We start from the raw sequence: 20,854 nt of genomic DNA on the forward strand, positions 1-20,854 counted from the left end.
ACTCCTTCTATTAATCTGTCACGAGCTCGAGCTCAAGCAGAATGAATGCCAGTGTATCATTGCTGACTTGAACAATATAAGATGTACCGAATCATAGATCTTCTGAGTGGAATGCATTAGGTGAATATCATTCAGTACTTAGCATTCGAATCGTTGATAAAGAGGCCTGAAGTATACAAAATCGAAAGGCTAGAGGGGCGCTGTAAGTTCGAACTTAAGGAGGAGTTCGAGTCGAAGGAGCTCGCTGTGGTGGCGCGAGCATGTTTAACATTGTTTCCAATCTCCTCGTGAATCCATTCTCCGAGTCCCAGCTCATATCATGTCAATGTAGATCTCATTGAATTGCTCGCTAAGTACCGAGTATTGAGTATGGCCACCACTGGTACGATATGGGTCCACTTTGAAAGTCGAAAATGAATGGAATAATTTACCGGCCTACGCGGGGATATAAATCGAAAGCTTAATCAAGCATACTAGTGTGTAAGTCAATACAGAAATGAGACGTCCATCAGATTTCGCAGAGGTCAGTCACCATTTCTAATGGTGGCGTACGTGGGATTTGGTGATGCAAACCTGTTCCGAAACTAAAGGAATTCAGTTTGGTGAGTCTCATTGAGTGTAAGTCCTCTGGTCTTAGAACGAGTCTGCATGGGATGTGGAAGTCCTTCCCTCCTCCTGATTCTCGTGCCGAAAGGACGGTGTTGTGCCTCATGCTGTACGAATGGTCGTGGATTGGGTTCTGTCCTTCTCTCCGCGCGAGCCTTAGGAGCGCTACCCTTTACGGGAATGTCGCTTGCTCTTTTGGGCACTTGTGGCTCCTCTGATCTAGTGGCTAATGGCGTAGCCAGAACGGTCGCCTTATCAACTGAATCCTGTTGCGAAAGAGGACCGATAATGATTTCTCCAGTGGTCTGCGCAATGACATCGAAAAGCTCAAAGAAGTCTTCGTGAATATGGCCTGCCGCCGTACGACCAACGCTGGAGAAATCCTTTTCTATCCGGCTATAGCGTTTCACGAGGGACTTCCTGAGAAGATTGATACCGTCACCGATGCCCCGCACACCTGGAGATAGGCTGTCAATCATGAGCTGAAAATCCTCATCTACCCTCAAGGCGGATTTTCGACCCGGCAACGAATAAAATATGTCCGCAGCCCATGATTTTTGCTGTTGGTATCTGTGAAATGGGGGGGCCTTCTGATCAATGCGTTCGACCTTTTTGTTCGCCACAAAATAGACTGATATCCACCAGAGAGACTCAAAATCGTGCAGCGGATTGTACCGGAATACCCTTGCAGTCGACTCGCTGGGAGGATGAATACGTTGTCCTCTTGTGATGGGATATGTTTGTTTGAAATCGCCTATAGTGTCAACGGATTGCCCTCCTTGGAAAAAATAATGCTGAAGGTCAACCTCAACTGCCATAAAATCAGCCGTGCCCTAGTTGTCAACATGATTTGTTGAGATCAGAGAGGATAGGACGGTCTGCGAGACACTTACGGTACGAATGTCATGTGAGCTTGGTATGTCTACTTGTTTCGCATACTCAAAATCGGCCAATTTGATCTTGCCATTAAATATGAGGATGTTTCCCGTGCTCAAGTCACGGTGTACCCAACCGGCTTCATGTAAAAACCGCAGCACTAACGAAGGTTAATGATTATGTCAGTGGCTATCACATGTAGTGGGTTGATAACTGTACCTGTGGCCGTTTGGGAAAGGTACTTGAAAATATGGAACAAGGAAACCTCGTGATGAAGGGCGGTGCACACTTCCTTGACAACAATACGATAATGCACTCTAGGATGATACTGGTAATATTCGTGGTGCTGGACAAGTGTAGACTCGCCAGCGCGATGATGTCCCGCACTGCTAGTACCCTTCGGCGCAGTATTTGATCCACGTTTGGCACCTGAACGTCCCGAACTTCGTTTGCTGGATGAACCTCGATTGGTACCCGAACGGCGGCTGCTTCGATTTTCACCGTTGACGGCGTGCTGCGTCGAAGTGCGAGATGTCCGCAACCGAAACTCGCCGGACTTGAGGGATACCTCCTTGCCTCTGGTCATCAAGTCTCGTGTGTGATCGACAACATCGCCATCCACTCGTACATCGCCATGGCAGATGATAGTCAGGAGATGTTCATCAAGTACATTCCGTCCTTCCGCGCCGATATCAGATTCTCTGATCATTTTAATGATCGTTCCCTCCCTCAGGCGGTCGTCATCGACCCAGCAATCCTTCAGCACAACAGAATCCCCACACTCTTGGCCATCTTCAACTCGTTTCGCCTCCCAGACTCGCGTACCTCGCCCTTGCATTGCAGCCGTCCCGATGAAAGAGATCAGACGTGTTGTACGAAAAATAACTTCTGATCCATCTTCTTCGCGCACCGTCATCTCGAATCGAGGCCTATCGTCAATATCGAGCAGAGCATCACCGTTGTCGTCCACAAGCGCCTTCATGGTCGGATCCCAGCCAGCATCTTGCGAACCAGAGCTCAGAAATGCTAGTGCTAGATGAACTACACTTCTATGGTCCTGCATGCAGTGTCATCAGCCGTATTACCTATGTAGCTGCCCTTCGTTACGTACTGTTAAGAAGTCGAATGGTCGAGTAACCATCACATCCGCTCGACTTGCATACCACAATCGCATTTCATGATCTTCGACCGTCAGTCCGAACGTAAATCGTCTTCGTGGATCCTCTCTCATCGAGTGATGCATCCCCCAAATCACCTTGCTGACCACCTGCGAAAATACGTTTGAAAGTTCGTAAGCAGCATAGAAGCATACGCTACGTACATCATCTCTCGTCTCGTTTTGTGTATATTTCTTGTATTCTGCGCTCAGTGCAATATCCTTCCAGTGAGGTTTCTGCTCGTCCCCCATCCCACGGGCTCGGAAGTACCCATCTGGTCGCGACGATGAGTTCCAATGGTCCGAAGCAGGGGACACATATGGGGAATTTTCAAACATGAGATTGCACGTAAAATCTGAGTCTTCAGCAGAGGCGGCGTCCCCAATAGCTCTCACTAAATTCTCCAGAGGCTTGAATGTTGGATCCTCGCCTTTGGACGATTCGCCCGGAGAGATTGCAAAGTCTACCCATCGTCCAGTTTCGTCGTCGATTATGTTATTAGAACCCTTCGTCAGTCTAGACACGACCTTGTCGACCAGTGAATCGACCCTCGATGTTATTCTTGGGCAGACGCTTTCGAAGAAAAATGCAACAGAAACCTCGGGAATTGATGCTCCCAGATCGCCAAGCACTGTCTGCCGACTGGCGGGCAGTGACTCATTCAGATGCGAGATACTACGAGCAGCCTTATGAACGAAGGGAGTGTCAGAGTGAGTCTCGAGGGGTTTCTGCGACTTCTTGGGAGTGACCGGCTCACCCATTCTGGCGAGACTGGAGAGGATGATGGCCGGTATGGCTTCCGCATCCTTTATATATGAAAAAAGTAGATGTGGCCAGCAAAACTGCACGTGTAATGCACGGCCACCCAACAGCTGAGAATGACATTGCAACGAGGCTGTGGTCAGCCAAGCTGCCACATAGTCCTGCGCTGAGTCAAACGCACCTAAATAGAATGTTCTTATCAGAGGAATTATACGCGTATAAGGATGTCCTTTTGTCCCAGTGCGGGCTGTGTAGGTGCTGTGGCGACGATAGACACGACGGAGTGTAGCGCAAACGAACATACAACGACGCGCTCCCCGCACGTGCCCGCGTTTGAATGACACCGGCCCGGTTCCTAGTAGCTAGAATTTGACATAGAAGATGATGTACCAGGAAGTAAACAGCAAGTAGTACTACTAGGAAGGCTGTGCTACGGCCGGGCTGGGATTCTTCCTTGAAAATGCATCTTTCGTCTCATCTCGAATCCCAGACGCACCGGCGACACTTGGGGACGAAGCTGAGCTCATGCTTATGTGATGCTGAAATATTTCCGAGTCCTCACCATAGGCACTCGACAATGTTTCTATGTGTACACTTCCTCGAGAACCAATGTACGATTTACTACTATTTTTCCCGACGTTACAACTGCGTTCAGAGATTTACAGTGATATGCTCATTAATTTCAATGTCAAGACACGGTGTCGCGACTCCCATCTCGCTCCAGCTCACCCTGCTCCCATTGTTCCGCTCCCTGCAGGCTGTGCTGCGTCTCAGCTTTCCTCTCCGCCGCATCAATCTGCTCGATATCTGGCATGTCGAATATCTCGCCGGAGATCACGGCGGGAATCGTCAGCGTAAAGACCATGATCCAGAGCAACAACGTCGCCGTGGCATACATTGCGCCCCACACGCGGAAAAACGTGCTGTCAAATACCACCGACAGCTCGATCGTCAGGTTGGCGTAAACGACCTACGTGATGCGGCTTAATACCACCATCAACACGAAACATGGGCGAAGACGCACATTGGGGAAGATGAGTTCCCACCACGGAAGGCTGAACGGGAACCATCCCTGCCGGAGCGCCTCCTGCATGGCAAGAAGGTTGTAGAAGAACCACATCGTCGTGATCGACCACAGTATGAACCCAATGTACACCGATATTGCCTCCAGCGTTAAACCTGTCGTAGACCCGCGCATGAAGCTCGAATAGCCATAATGCACCGGCAGCCACTCCTCGAGCCCCTGACCAATCACAAGCACTGCGTATCCGCCTTGGCCCGCGATACCCAGCGTGATCCAGCCAGAGAGGACATTGACGCCCTGCGGGAGGCCGTGCAGGATGAGCCTGAGGAAGTAGAGCGAGAAGAAGACGAAGCCGATCATGAGACCGACGACAAGAAGAAATGCGGACACAACGAGTGTGAGTCCGGCGCGCCATGGATCAATTTCTAGCAAGGGCGTAACGAGAACGCCACCGGCGGAAGCAACGACGATAAGTGCGACGGCGGGAAGCGCCCAAAGCGAGTTGGCGGCGTTCAGCTCGTGATGTTGCCGTGTAAACCTGGTGAGCAGACGTGTGGTGTCACGAACTAGAACGGTAAGAACATAAAGGCGTACATGAGATGTATGAGGACGAATCCGCAGATGAATCCGATTGCGACGTCGTACCACCAAACCGCCCATATGAACCAGAAGAGCGGCTTCCCTCCCCAGTCCCACTCAGTGTTGAGAACGGAATTGGCGACGATAATGAGCGTCGCGAGACCCATGGGATATGAGCCGAGGTAGAGGTTGTGTACGGGATGGTACACCATTAGCGGTACGAGCTCGGGCCAGATGATAAGCCGCGCGATGAACAAGACGTTGAAGAGTACGAAGAGAACTAAATTCAGGAAGAAGAAGATCGTCGAGAAGACCTCCAATGGCTTCGAGTCATACGCGTAAGGGTAATTATGGAAGAGCATCGAGATGCCTCCCGTCCCTAGCGCGAGAGACGTTCGTAATCAGCACTCGTCTGCTCCCCATATCCCAAGTTGTGAATGTGACCACGACCGCGGGCGAAGAGATAGAGGGCGGTGTGATCGAGTACTGTATGCACTCACCCATGTTGACGACGAACCATGCGGGCGAGAACCGACTAGACGACGAGATATGCATATGAGCGAGCGTATCTATGGGAATAAAGCACACTTACTGGACGGCATGCGAGAGCCACGACATTTCGAGAGACTGAATGCGCCATGACAATGGGGCAGGTATGACTTTATACTATGGCAATCGGCGCGGAGGGGACTCCACTGACGGTGCCTACATGGGCTTGAAGATGGAGGAGCTTCGAAGGTAAGAAACAAGATGCAGCCAATGATTGGTTGACAAGGCCCCCGTTGCACCCGAGGGCGTCTGGGAGTCCTATGTATAGCGCACTGAAAAATGCTTATAATGATGTAGCCAAGACGTCACTTACAGTAGCAAACTCCAATAACACCGAGTACTGCGCAAATGTCACGGCTGGTTGAGCTCACGGGCCGAAAGTACCCTGATGAACAACCGTCAGGCATGCCTTTGCGGATGCAGTATGTCCTCATGACGGCTTCGCGCGGTCTCTGTATCCAACAAGGTCCGCGAAATTTCACAGGCTCTAAAATGCCGTTCTTCGCCAGGGTCATTGCCACAATAGATTGATCATGAAGCCCTGCAAGCATGGGCACGAACTACCCTGTTATTTCATTATGAATATGAAAGAAAGATCACAGATCTGATGTTAAGCGCGCATCTCGTTAATATACCAACTCCATGGGCCAATTCAACCGCCAGAATGGAATCAGTCATTCACTGACTGAGATGAGTGGAGTGATCATCTTCCGTTCTCCCTATTATTTAGAAGTCAGCCTTCGGAGAACAAACACGAACGCGGACAAGCCAACCGTACACAGTAATCCCATGCAGCCCAATCTCCATGAGCTTTGAAACTATCGATGCTAGCAACGCTCACCAAATATTTTGCGGCCGTGGCATTGCACAACTCGCCAGATCAGCGACAGCCTCACTCATTTTAATCACAAAAAAGTGTCATGATATACCTACCCAGAGCATAAGGATTCCAGAGACAACGACCTGGCAAACGACAGTCAAGCTCAGCCCGTCGAAGTGCAAAACGACAAGAAGCGACTGTCGAGGCCCCTGCAAGCGCTCGGGGACTGCAGCCGCCACTCCTCTCCTCCGTTCCATGAGCTCCATAGCTTGCCCCCGCACATATTACCCATACTTTCAATCAGTCACCGTCGTACAACACGCCACAAGCCAAGTGAAGAAAAACTATGTATTAGCGTCTACCGAATATTTTCAGATATACATAGTGATGTTGAGTACCTACGTGCGAGCTCGAACAGATACTGTGAACAGAAACGAATGACAACGCAAGAGCATTCGCCAACATAAATAAAAAGCTCTATATATGCTTCCACACCACACGAGAGGCCCCCTCACGCCACTATACTCATGCAGCAGGGTCGCGCGTCTTCTCGTCCCCGCTGCCCTCCACCGTGCTGCCCGTGCTGCCTTCGCGTTCGCGGACGGCCACATCTACGTCAGCGTGGCGTTCGTGCTTGGGTTCTCGGCCACCCGCAGCCGCGGCAAGGCCGTTCGTCGAGTGCGTGTCGTCATGAAATTGACCCGTCGCGAAATCGAGTCCGACATAGTCATACGCAAACTCGCCCATCTCTGTGTCGTCGATGCCAATGATCTCCGCCTCCTCTGTGCACCGCAGGCGCAAGCCTGGGATGAAGTGCATGACCCAGAGAATAATTGTCTGTGAGAAAACATTAGTCTGCGGAAATGAAGCGGAGGCTTAGGAGACGCACGGTCACGACGAACGAGTAGCTCATGCCGGACACAGAGTCGGCAAGCTGGTAGCCGAGCTGCACATAGTGATGATCTAGCCAGCCTCCGGGAATCACGGTGATCGCGTCAAAGCCCGCCACGCTAGATTGCGCGAAGAGACCAGTAAGGACGTTGCCGACGACACCGCCAATAGCGTGCGAGGCAAAAATCTGGATGTCATGTCAGATGAGTGAATACAGCATAATCGCAGACACTCACATCGAGGCAGTCGTCGTATTTGAAGTAGAACTTGAGCTGCGTTGCAAAGTTGCAGATTGTGCCGGCCATGACGCCGAACAAAACCGCCGCAGCTGCAAGTTGATTGGGTCAGTTGTACGGCGATTTGGACGTAGAGGCAACACGCACGAGAGCCTACGAAACCAGAACCAGGGGTGATCGCGACCAGTCCGGCAATCGCGCCAGAGCAGAAGCCGACAGTTGACCATTTGCGCTCGAGACGGTAATCCTACATGGCACAGAGTCAGACACTCCCCATCAGCACTGCAACAGCTACCACTCACCCACAACATCCAGGTAAGGCCACCAACGCTCGCCGCCAAGTTCGTGACGATGCACGCCTGAATCGCACGCAAGTTCGCGCTGAGCGCACTGCCGCCGTTGAACCCGAACCAGCCAAACCACAGGAAGACCGTCCCAAGCACGACGTAGCTCGTGTTGTGTGGCTTGTACGCCAGACGCTCCGTCCCGTACCCGCGGCGCTTGCCTAGGTAGATGGAGATCGCCAACGCAGCAGTCCCGGACGAGATGTGTACCGGCGTACCGCCAGCGAAGTCGAGTCCACCAAGTATGAAGGACCAACCGGAAGAATTCCATGTCCAGCAAGCGATTGGGTCGTAGACGAGTGTTGACCAAACGAAGACGAACACCATGATGGGGCCGAGACGGGCGCGCTCCGCGAATGCACCGATGGCGAGCATCGGGCTGCATAGGTTGTTCAATCAGGCAACTTCCAACGATCAGTGTCGCGAGTACTCACGTAATGGCGGCGAACATCAACTGGAAGACGCAAAACGCGAGCGATGGGATTCGCACGCTACCGACAGATTGTTGTTGCAAAACGCCCTTCAAGCCGAAATATTCTGGACAAACATGGTCAGCATTCTAGACAAGTACCAGAGCAACAGACAGCAGGCGAGCGTGTGAAGAGATCAGAGAGGAATGAAGAAAGATGTCTAGGACTCGGCCTCATCAGAAGGCCGGAGAAGCATCTCGTCACGCGCCGCCGTCTGATCATACATTGACCACATAATGGACACATGACAATCGCAAACTGCAGAAAAAGACATGCATCCATAGCTAGCAGTGAACGGAACCCAAGGATGCAATCAATGCGGACTATATGCGCGGCCTCCCAAGTGCACTCTAGGTGAAATTGCGAGTAGCCCATCAATTCCCTATGACAGGCGGCAGACAGGTAGCATAGCGAGGGAAGCACAAGCCACATGGAAAAAGAATCCTCGCGTTGTTGGACCACAAAAGACGAGTATGATTTGTGCCGTAGCACCAGTAGAGAGTATCTGAGCAAAGAAGAAACGCGGAGATGAACTAAAACCGAGTTCTGGAGTAAATCTTCGCACATAGCATGGCAGTACGCGCATATATGCAGTGCTTCGACGGAAAACCCAAGTACGTAATGCGAGGAAATAGAATGCGGGGGAACACTCACGTAGGTTGCCAATATAGTGATTTGTTGCGGTGTCACTGAATGCTAAGGAGAAACTACATGGTGGTCCGGGCGTGAGCAAACAGTAGACAAGGGAGGGAGAGCTGACTCACCCCCAGAAGAACCACTATTGCAACAAGTGAACATGTCATCAATACGGCGTCGAGAGCAGCAACAACCACAGGCGAAGAGCGGACGGACCTGGAAAGATACTACTGCGACAGTCATCATGCACATCCATATCATGCTGAGGGCATTCTTGCGTCTGAGGAGACCAGAGTAGAAGAAGCCGACACCAGGAATCATGATCCAGACGAGAGCTGTTGAGGCGAGGACCCATGCAATGTCTCCGAGGTTGTAGACAACGGTGTCGCCTGTTGCGGGGTCGAACCACTGAAGGTCTCCGGCTGTGGATGAACGAGGATGGTGAGTTAAGAGAGAGGAGATGGGTGTGGGAAAAAACACTTGCAGCTATCGTAGGTAACGTTGACCATGGTTAGTAACGGATGGGGGTAGATTATAGAAAGAGGAGAGGAAGGAGAGGGATGCGCAAGGTCGGTCTGGCAGATGAGGGCGGAGGACTTTGCCTCAGCGTAGACGGACGAGGCGTGCGGTCGCGCGTTCGCGAAGGAAGAAAAGAAGGGGAGGCGCAGGCGGGCGGGTTATAGCCCTCGAAGCCAGCCTTGGCGGCGTTCACTTATCGGCCAATCAGAGCGGGGCAAGCTATCTGCCCGCCTGGGCGTCCGCGATCAAGCAGATTTGTTGTGATCCCATCTGTGCTCCAGGGGCACACAACCAAGTCGCGCCTCCTTCTTCTTCTGCGTCCTCTTCCGTTGTTTTGTCGGCTCGTCGATGGTGGAAAGAGACAAAGGACGTCGCGTGACCCCTCGCAAAGTGAGCGAGATAGGATCTGGTACCCGATCAGCCCCGCGGCGGTGGTACGCGAATATAGCAAGTCCCAACGCGGCCCGTTCCTGAAGGCGTCGCTCCGGCCTTCACGTGGCGCATTGCGGGGGTATCCGGCCGCCTCCCTCTTCTCGCCTTTGCTCGCCAGACTCCCCAGGCTTGTCAGACGGTGGTACATCCCAGCATGCGACACGGTCTTCCGCATACAAACCTGTAACAGATTCGCTTGCCTAGCTCCCTCCCGTGCTCCGCAGTCTCCGACATGACAGTTTTCATTCCCAACTTGACGTTTGGTTCTATACTTAAGTTCATATCGATCTGTTCTTCCGGTATGCGGCGTAGGTCCCCATGCATCTAGTCCCCTCCTAGTGCGTCTCAGTCCCTTTTTCATCCGCGGCGACCCACGCCCCTCCCCCTCCAGCTGAAATTGGTTCAGGCACCCAACAGGCACCCCTGCAGTCATATTCTCGTCGACGCGCAATAAAGCCCACTTGTTCTCTCTCCTCGCCGCGCCAGGCTCCAAGCCTCGCCTGGTACCCCTCAGACCGGTATCTTGTTCGACTTGTGCCAAGCTTTTCCGCTCGTACTGCTGAAAACGAGCTCTTACTATTGGCTCTGCGGCATTCCGTTCTTGGCCACTGCGCTGTGTCATCACCGCTGCTTGTCCCGCTATGGCCAAGAGCAAACTATGATCTCGGTGGAGCCAGAAATCGAGTCTATCATATCGACAGGGGCACCACTCAAATTCGGCTCCTTGAGTACTGGTTCTTGGGGTCTCAATCCGCTTGCGCTTCGTTGACAAACGCGAAATTTGTACATGCACCCATCGTGTACTGCTCGTTATCTTTCGATAAAGTTCTCCATCCCTAAAACTGCAGCAACGGCTCGGATGCCCATCTGACGATCAACGAGTCATCAATTCGGAAACGTGAGCTCAGATAGTCATACGTACGCATGGATCCATCAGTCAGTCATCCTTCGAAGACTAAACCAGATCGAAGCTGCTGTAAATCTTCGACTTATAAGTACCTCAGGGTCTTTGGCTTCTGTGATAAACATCCGTCGAGCTCCACCTTCCATTCCAAGAGCTAGCTGAACATATGCACATTCAAGATGCTCAAACTTCGCACCGACACGCAGTAACGTCTTCGCGAATCGCGACTCCTGGATACTGTATTATACTTCTTCCAATGTTTATCCCTCATTTACATTCTGACGGGGATTATTTGCTAGGCTGTATGCGTGTGTTCACAGATTATTTTTCTCTTTCCGGATCCGCAAACATCGGAGAGTCTGACTATATGCAATCAAACCCACATGTATTCCGATAGCCAACAGCTCGCGCTCAAACTACTAGACGTACGTTATGTACTATCTACAAAGAAGTCATTGTCCAGCGACTCCGGCCAAGATGCGAACGTGCAACGTGCCGGTACCGTCTATAATAGAGCATTCACGCCGTACGAACTATGTAGTATATATGAAGTTGTCTTCCGCATGAGCGTGGGTTGCGTATAGGACATGTTAGAATCACAAAAATCATGGAGCTCTGTTCAAGTTTGCGCGTTGACTCAGGGCCTACACGGCCATCGCCGAGGAGGTTGGCTTCCGTTCGGTTCTCGATGTTCTTTCCCCCGGGCCTTACCAAGGATCGTACTGCATTCAATTCTTCAGACTTACTTTTCGCGTAGCAATCTGAGTCGACAATAAGGTAAGCACGGCCGTTTTAAAATAATAAACGCGGGTATGATCATGATGTGACTACTTTTAGCTTCCGCCAGTCTTAGTAGGTTTCAGACTGAGTCACGTCCCCGGGGGATATCCACTGGTCTGACTTACTCAGAGTAAATTCTCAGGGCCAGAAGCATGATGCAGGATGTGTTAGCACCCCCAGGTCATTATATGGCGCCTTGATATACTGGAACCTGACTCTTTGTATCCTACGCAAGTCCTGCACGCACTGCCGATTCAACTTGCTCAGCATGACGGAATCTCAGCCTGAACGACCAATTCACCAACCAATCCCTCCTGACATTCTGGCCCGACTCGATCCTGAGTATGCTGCATTCCACAATGCTGTGATTCGTTATGTGATTCCAAGCCATTTGCTTCCGTGGGACCCCACGAAACGCACTCTTCCCAGTAACGGTGCATCCGAGCCTTCGAAGGTAGGTGAGATACGGGATATACCCCTTGACCGCTTTGTTATGCGTATCTTCACGCCCGAGGGCACCGCGCCTCAGGGCGGATGGCCTCTGATTCTGTATTTCCATGGAGGTAAGCTTGCCTTACGTGTTGCGCACGCGTGTTCATGCTCATATTCTCATAGGAGGATGGGTGATGGGAGATATCGCTACCGAGAACACTTTCTGCACCCATATGTGCAAACGTGAGCATGCATTCCAATACGTCATATGCGCATCAACTAGATTAATATTCGCCAAAGGGGCGAGCTGCGTCGTCGTCTCTGTCGCCTACCGACTTGCACCAGAACACCCGTATCCCGCTGCAGTGGAAGATGCTGTCGAAGCACTTCGATGGGTCCACGAGAACGGTGCCACGCAGTTGAGCACTAACGTGAAAAGGATTGCCGTGGGCGGCTGTTCCAGGTGCGCTCACCGCGAATAGTCGCTAGTCGGTATACTCATGCCATTTCTAAGTGGGGGAAATCTCGCCGCAGTCCTCACACACAAGGCAGCCCTCCTACAGCCCCCCATTCCACTTGTCTTTCAACTTCTCATTGTTCCTTGCACGGACAACACCGCCAACGTGGATGATCCCCGGTATCTGTCATGGTCAGAAAACAAGAACACCATCGGGCTCTTCCTTCCTAGACTACTCTTCTTCCGCGAGAAGTATGTCCCAAACACGAACGATCGGCACGAGTGGGAGTGTTCCCCGATCCTCGCACCCGAAGAGGATTTTAGGAAGCTACCCAAGGCGTGGATCGGGGTCGCGGAGTTAGATCTCTTGAGAGACGAAGCTGTCGCATACGGCGAGAAGCTGAAGCAGGCTGGAGTCGAAGCCGAAGTAAATATCTACAAAGGCTCCCCCCACACGATTATGGGTCTCGACGGTGCGTCCATAATATTCGTGCGATTTCAATTGATATGTGAGCTTATACACTGGTCCGAATCGATGTGCGTATTTTATCCAGGGTGAGATAATTCTTCTTAGGAGTATGTCTTTATGGCTAATACCTTTCTTTGTATCCTTTAGAGTCCTGCAATCGGGTAGGCAGATCGTGTCCGATGCAGTTACGGCATTACGTGAGGCATTTGAGTTGCTGTAGCAGTATCTCACTGTCACTGGCAATGCAGAATACGAAGCTTGTAATAAAATAAGTCACCGTGTAATTTTGTATAAACGTATACTGGGATGTGCGTACCTTCATTGAGATATATTAGTCCGAGTAGGGACATTTCAAATCCCTCCGATCTTCTGATGGCTCCCTTCTAACTCCAGGAATTCAGGACTTCATTTCGGTCATGCGATTCATGCTCTTTTTCGATGTCGACTTTGAGTTTATCCTGGAGTTCCATTCTATCGCATATCTCAGTCGACTCGAACACTAATCATTTCCCGCTGCTCTTCCAATCTTGAGTCATTGGTATGACCTCCACGACCTTTCACGTTGTAATTCAGAAGCGCCGTCCAGTACGTGTTCTTCATTGCAGCTGCTGAATCTCTGCCTGTGCATACACATATTGCCGTAGCGACTTCTCTCGTATGCACACAATTCAAGTAACCCATGGAATCTTTCTCCAGAATTCTCTTTTTCACCTTTGCCTTCTTCCTCCCCATCCAACGCTGTACTCTTAGCTCAATCACTGCTGTCTTTCAGCTGTATAGAGGCATCTTCAGAAACTCTGCTCCAACTCGCTGATGTGTCTCGTCAGAAGAATACGGCTCTAAACGAATATGTATTATGGGCGCGAGTAACAAGTTTGCATGCAACCGGATTTCAAAAGGTGATCATGGCATCAGACTTGAGCCTGTTCGATGCGACGTTACAGGAACCACCACTTCGATTCCGCTATACTCTGAGTCACAGGTAGCCCGCTACCAAAAGATCCAAATTTCATGCGACGAATACTGAATTCGGATTTATGCGTGGGGAGTCCCGAGTTGGGGCTGCCAGTGCAAGATTCATGCGGTGTCGGCGGCGTAACGCGCATCTCGACCCCGATTTCTCTCCCGCTCTGCGATTCGACCTTGAAGAAGCGCGGGCGCGAGGGCGAGAGGGGAGCTCCCAGGGTCGAAATTGAGTGCGTGAGCGCATTCCTGTTAGCCACGGTAGATAGCTTAAAGCCAAGGTCCGCTCCTTTGCGCAACGACTCGGCACTTCCGCGATTCAAGGCAAAGTGCGGGCTGAAGAGATCTGCCTCCAAGTCGCATGGTAGGTCAAGTGGGCCGCTGTGGAGAAGGCTGCGTTTAGGGTCTTTCTCTGATAGATCGGGAGAGGAGCATTGGAAGATCGGCGCGACCATAGCGTTGCGGCGACGATAGAATGTAATGCAGATTGCTGCAAGCATGGCTAGGAGGAGAACGAGTGCGAGTACAAGAATCGCTGTAGCGGCTGTAGACAAAGTAAGTGACACTGGCGCTCTTCGGCCGTTAGAGAAGCGTAACACACCAGGTGGGAGGGTGATCATACACTCGATTGTGTTGCGCTGACTAGAGTGTAGTTGGTGGTTGGTGGAAGACTGATGCCGGGGAGCTCAGGGCAAGTGATATCTTGTCAGCTGAGGCTGACCTTGATAATGTATCAGTTCGCAATCATGACGGGATGTACTTAGCTGAAAACACAATTGTGCTGTCCTGAGTGTTTACATTTGCTAGCACGTACCAGTAAGCAAAATTGGCATAGATCCCATCGCAGCATTATGCAATGGCTTGCTGAGATGTATGCCAGCGCATCTAACTACCGTCAGCGAGCTTCCTCCCGTTGCTGATACCTATTTCCCAAGCGTAGTCCGACCAGTTGCTGCACGACACATGCTATTCAAGGGGTTGTACATACTGTCAAGATTGTCAAGATGAGAATTCAACTTTACAGTGACTCTCCGAAGATATCTCCCTGAGATCCGGACTGTACTCGGCCCGGTACGCCACGTGAGATCGATCCTATCTATACACGCTCCAGACGCGTGCCACACCACTCCAAAGAGAGTTGGATACGTTTTCACTTGAACCCAACGTGAACTTGAACCCCATTGTTTCAAAGTTAGCTCTTCACGCCGATTGATATTTGTTTATTCAGCATATCTCGACGTTCCTTCAGCATTTCACGGGGCCCACGATGTCAACGAACGACCGCAAATTGTCTTATAAAGTGCCACCAGCGACCCTCCGAGATACGGTCACCTCTCAGGAGCATCGAAGGAATAGAGTATGTATCAAATTTACAGAGATTCGACATTTTGACGCTGACCTAGTTTTCCTAGGCCCTTGAGGAGCAAAAACGTGTGCGTAGGAACGTGTGCAGGATCCTGTCTCAATCCCCCTAATACTATGCGATTTCATCTTTCAAGCGAAGGGCAGAGCGATTTGACTCAACTAGACAACTCGACTTCTTTGCCGACTTGACCCTGGGTCCATCCGACGATGAGGCGGATGATGAGGACCCCATGCAAGGCGGTCCAGACATCATCCAGGAAGGCATGGTTCAATTCGCAGCCATGCTTCCACCCGCCGGTGCTGGTAATAGTGCCAAAATAGTCCCTAGTGCTGCCACTCCTCGTGAGTCCGCCCCACCTGTTTCCCAGGAGAGCAATGTACAGACGACCGGAAAGAAGCGCGGAAAGAGGCGTAAGGGAAAGGCGCGTCAGGGCGCTGCCGATGGACAGCAGCATCAAACCTCAAATCGCAAGAAACCCAGTCGATGGGCGGACAAGTGTATGTATGCCGAGTTGCTTGAGATGATTGAGGATCAGAATGCAGTGCAGACATGTCGTGACGGTATCCCAGATGATATCGAAACGGGCTGGGTGGCGGTGGCACCTGTACCTGTGGGTAAACGATGTCTTGCTGTGACGCATTACACGAGCGGAATTGCAGGTGTCGGTATGTGTCTTTTCGCAATACTGCTCATGTGTTCGTAATTGGCAATTTCTTTCGCAGTCCCTAACACCACTCTGCGCTCGCGCGTTTTGGGGAAGCAACTCATGAAACCTTTTCCTTCCCCACTTCCCCCGCAGACTATACTGGACTGTATCCTCGACGAGAACTGGAGAGATAACGGCATTCTTCATGTGCTGGACGTGCTCAAATGGAAGGGACAGGACGTCGGAGAGTGCGAAACACCCTTCCGTTTCTGGTGGCGAGATACTCGGCTCTCCGAACTGGCGTCATTCCCGCCTCCCCCCAGCGCTCCAGAAGCTGGGCCAGAGGATTCGACCGTCGAGTCTTCACATGCTTCGGGTTCGATACCACGATACCAATTTCCGTACCCGCACACGTTACTTCCTGTACCCTATCACACCAACACGACACTCGCATATTTCAGCAACACGCTTATCCCGCTTACACGAAGCTTGCGGCGCGTTTCGGTGACCTTACCTTTGGTTCCTTCACAAGCTACGCCATCGATGGACCTGCATGGTGCTGCACCGCCCGTAGTAGAATTATATTCTGTGTTCAGGGAGATAAGATCGGATGGACTGCTTTTGTATGTGGCTCAAGCCACGTACGAGCCTGGAACAAGCCCACTCAGTAGTTGGGTGCCTCTTCAGGCTTATGCGGATGATGCTCATAAGCCTGGGAGAGAACAAGTATCATCTGCACAGGGAGGTCCGCTAGACGTGTTCGAGAGGTCAGTCTTGCGTTAGTCATCTGGCCAGACTCTCATAAATCACTATCAGACTTATAGAACATCGGTTGGCTGAGGCTACAGGAATTATAGCTGACATAACCATGAACGAAATGCTATAGAATGATGGGTCTGACTCAGTCATCAATGCTATTTGCTATTTGACACTGATTCGGATTTGGATAACAGTGTATGAGAGACGCAATATACCGAGTGGACATTTTTGATTATGCTATCTGTTGTACTGTATGCAGCGAATACGAGAAGCTTTAACCCTGAGAACATGAAAATTGTCAAAATTCTTTTCTGCCGCCGCAGCGCGCTTCCAAACTGCGAATGCCCTAATTCTGTCCCATACGTTTTCGAAGCACGGACGCATGGATGCAGCACGACCTTCACGTGTGATGTGAGCTAACATACGAGAAGTCGTCTCTGTAACTTCTCAATAGAAGTCTGTGCTCACCTTGTTCTTCCGATGTGCGCAATAAGCGTCATCGAATCGCCCAGGCCATGCTGATGTTGAACAAAAATGCCGGTACATTGCCTCTAGACGGCCTAGATAGCCACGAGACAGAGCTCGTGGCCATTAGGACTGGCCGCATATAAATCACCCGACATGATGGATTGCTTCACCCCAGATCCCACCACACTCTCAACGACCAGGTGGATAACGTGTTGTACCGCGTGTGCTCTGCTGTCGCTGATGCTCTCATTCTCGGTAGTGGCTTATTGCTCAAGTCCGCTGATACTATCTGACTGCGGACCTCCTCTTGAATAATTCCCCATGTACGCGTGTTCCTCATAATTCTTTATGCTTTTCAATCAGCTTATTCCCTGCGTAAGACTCATTGACCGTTATGCTTACAAACACGCGTGTGGAAGGTGTGATACAGGCACCACTTGACCCCACCTTCTGCATCTTTGAGGTTCACTTTGTATTATGACGGACACTGATAATTATAAAGAAAGGTAGTCAACTGTAACATTGTGTATTCTTTCCGTCAAGGTGAATATGGCTATAAGATTCATGCTCATGTCTGGGTGGTGCAATGCACACCATCATGTAATTCCCACTACCCTTTGGGTAGGGGGTCTTATTTTGGCTGATCTGGAGTGATTGTCTGAAATCGCTCAGGAGATTTGGCACGTATTCACTTCTGCTTCAAAAATCATGCTTTCGCTCCAAAACCGACGTTTAGGCTCACATCGTTCTTGCCGTTTGCAGTCTTTCCCGACTACTACTCAAGAATGTAGAAGTTGTATATGTTTTCAATATTGAACATGTCGTTCTGCTAGCATAAGTGTATCAGACAATAAACAACATTTTTTTTTGACGGAGTATCCTAAAGTAAGTCACTGTTGGGTAGCGGGCTTTGCCGGCAGCATGCCGGCCCTACAAACACTTGTTGAAGTAATTTTTGCTGAACCACGATGCCTGCCTGATTTGGGCGGGATCATTTTCCACGTGGTATGCAAAGTGGCCGCCGCGTCGACCTTACCCTACCTCACCTGGCACAAGTCGTCTATAGCTAGATCTCCTCCTTTCAGAACTCTGCGAGTTTTCTGAGCCCTCAAACATATGCGGTGAACTATTCTGGTTTTTACCGTCGCAAATTTGCTGGCTTGAAGTGATGCCGCCCCTTGCACCCACGGCTCGAGAGGTGGTCTTGCTCCTGGTCTTGCTGGTAGCCCTTCTCACTTTCTCTTCTACACTACCTCCATATACGACGAGCATCAATGAGCTGGTTCAACCATACGCGCAATCGGAGAATGTACCTTCTACTGCGCTTAATCCCTCACTAGAGTCCCAGTACACGCTGCAGTCCCTGAACAGACCTCTTAGCTGGGATCTGAGCCAAGTTCCGGAGACGAAAATCGTAGTCCACGTACCTGGTGAGTCCCGATGTTCTATGGTCCTCTAATTCTCCGCTATAGTGTAGGATGAAACCATCACTCCTTCCATCCTCCTCAACCTACTTCGCCGCATTAGTAGACTTTGGCGGTTTATTACACTTGGGAAAGATCCAGAATCTGCGCTTTTCTCTCCTATCCTGAGTACATAATCGGTTTCTGATACAATGTTCCATAGGTTGGACCATATTCGATAGACTATACTTGCTCAACGGGACTCTATACGTCGTCACGGATCATCCGCAGAGCATACCTGATAGGAGCCACATGATATCCAATGCAATCTTTATCGAGGATGGACCCTATTATCCAGAAAAACATGCACCGTCGGACCAGGAAATGCGCATCATCGACACGAACGAGGCCAGACGTCTCTTCGGCCTGAGTGCAGAGAGGTTAGATGGTGTTTCGGTACGTACCTCAACCTGTTCATTTCCTCCGCCGTCTTCATTGATCGACCCAGTGGCTTGCATACGACCCCAAGCAATTGTAAGTCTTATGCACTTGGCTCAATGCATATTCTCACAGAGTTGCAGTATTACGCACTATTACCATTGGTCTGCAGAGCTTTTCTTTGGCTTCTGGCGGGCCTACTCGTCCCTTGATCCGAGTATTCCTCCGACCGGGGAGACTACTCTGCCCGCTCCTCGTCGGATGATCTTCCCGTCTCTGGACGCTAACAACTGGCGAGACTATGCGGCGATGAACCAATGGGTATTGCGGAGTGCTTTCCCTTCCATTTCCATGGAGTTCATGAATGACTGGAAGGAGCGTATCATTATGGGTAGAACGTTCGTGCTTGACCGCGTCGTGCTTGCCGATCGTGCAGCCGCGATGTATGGCGACAACTTCCTGCGCACTCAGCGTACTGCTGCAAATGCATTCGCGCTTCCAGGGAGCGTCAACTGGTGGAGCACCATCCGGAACAACGTAGTTGGCTTCGCGGGGCTCGCGGAGATGGGGGGCGCCATGTCAGTACAGGGTGTGGCACGCACGCCTGTCATTACATACATATCTCGTCAGGGCTGGGGTCGCCGCATGCTCATTGAGGAAGATCACGAACGATTGGTGCGCGAGCTGTACGGTTTACGCGATCAATACGGGTATGAGGTCAATATCGTGAGCATGGATAAGCTGTCGCGTATTGAGCAGTTCCAGCTAGCCGGTCGAACAACGGTGGGTGCAAGTACAATCGTCTGTTAGCAGCAAACACTGATTTGCGATGGCTTGCGTACAGATTATGATGGGTGTACACGGCAACGGTTTGACCGCGCTTTTGTGGATGCGGCCGACTCCTAGATCAACCGTCATGGAGTTTTTCTATCCAGATGGGTTTGCTCATGACTACGAATATACCACTCGCGCACTGGGTATGGTGCACTACGGATTCTGGAACGATACGTACGTCATCAGCCCTACATCGCGGTGATGTCATACTGATATATCTGAGCAGACACTTTACTCGCCCGGATGTGCCTAGGGTGAATTATCCAATTGGCTTTCAGGGCAACGAGATACCCATTGATGGTGCAGCCGTTGTGCGACTGTGCCAACAGCGGTTGACACTGGCGGAAGAGGCGGACGATTAGACGCACTCTTTTGTCGAACGCGCTACAGCAACTGGCTTGTTTTTTAATTTAAATATAGTTTTTTGATCTTTGCAGGCGGCTTATGCAACCACTTCACAGGAAGAAACTAGCTCAATCATACTTCCTCGTTTCAACATGATACTGGGTATGATAACTCAGGGTATGGCTCGGCAGCGATTTATTATTATTTTCATTCGCACTTGCAGTATGCCGTTCGTCTTGATATCCTTGGCGACTATCCAAATCTGCTCGTACGACTTCATCTGATGAGTCGTACATCGAGAGTGCACTGTGCATTCCAGACTATTGAATGGCAAGTATTGGAGTAAAAAATGTATAGTGAACTCTTGGGCATGCACAGACTTCCCGGCATTCTGGGGAGTTTTCAACACAGGGCCATCTGCCTAATAGCACTCTGGTTTCTAATGCATGCATTTCCCCAGTGGCCTGTCTCTTCTCCTGGCTATAGATGGTGATTCTATGATGTGTTTTGTCTTGAGGCTTGTGCCTGAATAAGCTTATGTTCGGCACCTCAGAGTAAGGCAAATTGTATCATCAAGAAGGAACCTGGCTATCAATTTTCTTAACAAGTCTATGATTGCAGGAGGAAGAAAGCTAGTGGGAACATATACTGGGTGCTATTATTATTATTGATCAAATGTCATCATGGTG

General features: G+C 50.7%; 7 protein-coding genes across 7 annotated transcripts; 3 read left to right on the forward strand and 4 right to left on the reverse strand.

Moving 5' to 3' along the window:
- Positions 1 to 584: 584 nt before the first annotated feature.
- Positions 585 to 3,400, reverse strand: FIBRA_07562 (uncharacterized protein; the record flags this gene model as incomplete). Its single annotated transcript, XM_012329241.1, has 5 exons — positions 585 to 1,439; positions 1,500 to 1,642; positions 1,702 to 2,539; positions 2,594 to 2,749; positions 2,804 to 3,400. 5 exons carry the CDS (start codon positions 3,398 to 3,400, stop codon positions 585 to 587), a joined length of 2,589 nt encoding a protein of 862 aa, XP_012184631.1.
- Positions 3,401 to 4,089: 689 nt separating this feature from the next.
- On the reverse strand, positions 4,090 to 5,622 carry FIBRA_07563 (uncharacterized protein; the record flags this gene model as incomplete). Its single annotated transcript, XM_012329242.1, has 5 exons — positions 4,090 to 4,371; positions 4,426 to 4,963; positions 5,020 to 5,383; positions 5,505 to 5,539; positions 5,597 to 5,622. The coding sequence occupies 5 exons, from the start codon at positions 5,620 to 5,622 to the stop codon at positions 4,090 to 4,092; spliced, it is 1,245 nt and encodes a 414-aa protein (XP_012184632.1).
- Positions 5,623 to 6,898: 1,276 nt separating this feature from the next.
- Positions 6,899 to 9,459, reverse strand: FIBRA_07564 (uncharacterized protein; the record flags this gene model as incomplete). Its single annotated transcript, XM_012329243.1, has 10 exons — positions 6,899 to 7,210; positions 7,263 to 7,451; positions 7,501 to 7,592; positions 7,648 to 7,747; positions 7,803 to 8,223; positions 8,279 to 8,381; positions 8,969 to 9,021; positions 9,079 to 9,092; positions 9,167 to 9,372; positions 9,429 to 9,459. 10 exons carry the CDS (start codon positions 9,457 to 9,459, stop codon positions 6,899 to 6,901), a joined length of 1,521 nt encoding a protein of 506 aa, XP_012184633.1.
- A 2,394-nt stretch (positions 9,460 to 11,853) lies between these two features.
- FIBRA_07565 (uncharacterized protein) lies at positions 11,854 to 13,446 on the forward strand (the record flags this gene model as incomplete). Its single annotated transcript, XM_012329244.1, has 5 exons — positions 11,854 to 12,148; positions 12,201 to 12,260; positions 12,318 to 12,480; positions 12,532 to 12,947; positions 13,337 to 13,446. 5 exons carry the CDS (start codon positions 11,854 to 11,856, stop codon positions 13,444 to 13,446), a joined length of 1,044 nt encoding a protein of 347 aa, XP_012184634.1.
- Positions 13,447 to 13,881: 435 nt separating this feature from the next.
- Positions 13,882 to 14,406, reverse strand: FIBRA_07566 (uncharacterized protein; the record flags this gene model as incomplete). Its single annotated transcript, XM_012329245.1, has 1 exon — positions 13,882 to 14,406. One exon carries the CDS (start codon positions 14,404 to 14,406, stop codon positions 13,882 to 13,884), a length of 525 nt encoding a protein of 174 aa, XP_012184635.1.
- A 767-nt stretch (positions 14,407 to 15,173) lies between these two features.
- Positions 15,174 to 16,701, forward strand: FIBRA_07567 (uncharacterized protein; the record flags this gene model as incomplete). The annotated part of the gene is made up of 4 exons (XM_012329246.1): positions 15,174 to 15,263; positions 15,319 to 15,339; positions 15,406 to 15,937; positions 15,995 to 16,701. 4 exons carry the CDS (start codon positions 15,174 to 15,176, stop codon positions 16,699 to 16,701), a joined length of 1,350 nt encoding a protein of 449 aa, XP_012184636.1.
- Positions 16,702 to 18,313: 1,612 nt separating this feature from the next.
- FIBRA_07568 (uncharacterized protein) lies at positions 18,314 to 20,182 on the forward strand (the record flags this gene model as incomplete). Its single annotated transcript, XM_012329247.1, has 6 exons — positions 18,314 to 18,575; positions 18,772 to 19,004; positions 19,057 to 19,082; positions 19,130 to 19,769; positions 19,831 to 19,994; positions 20,047 to 20,182. The coding sequence occupies 6 exons, from the start codon at positions 18,314 to 18,316 to the stop codon at positions 20,180 to 20,182; spliced, it is 1,461 nt and encodes a 486-aa protein (XP_012184637.1).
- Between the last annotated feature and the right edge of the window lie 672 nt (positions 20,183 to 20,854).

The sequence above is a fragment of the Fibroporia radiculosa genome (assembly GCF_000313525.1).
Source record: "Fibroporia radiculosa TFFH 294 genomic supercontigs, scaffold13670, whole genome shotgun sequence".
NCBI lineage: Eukaryota > Fungi > Basidiomycota > Agaricomycetes > Polyporales > Fibroporiaceae > Fibroporia > Fibroporia radiculosa.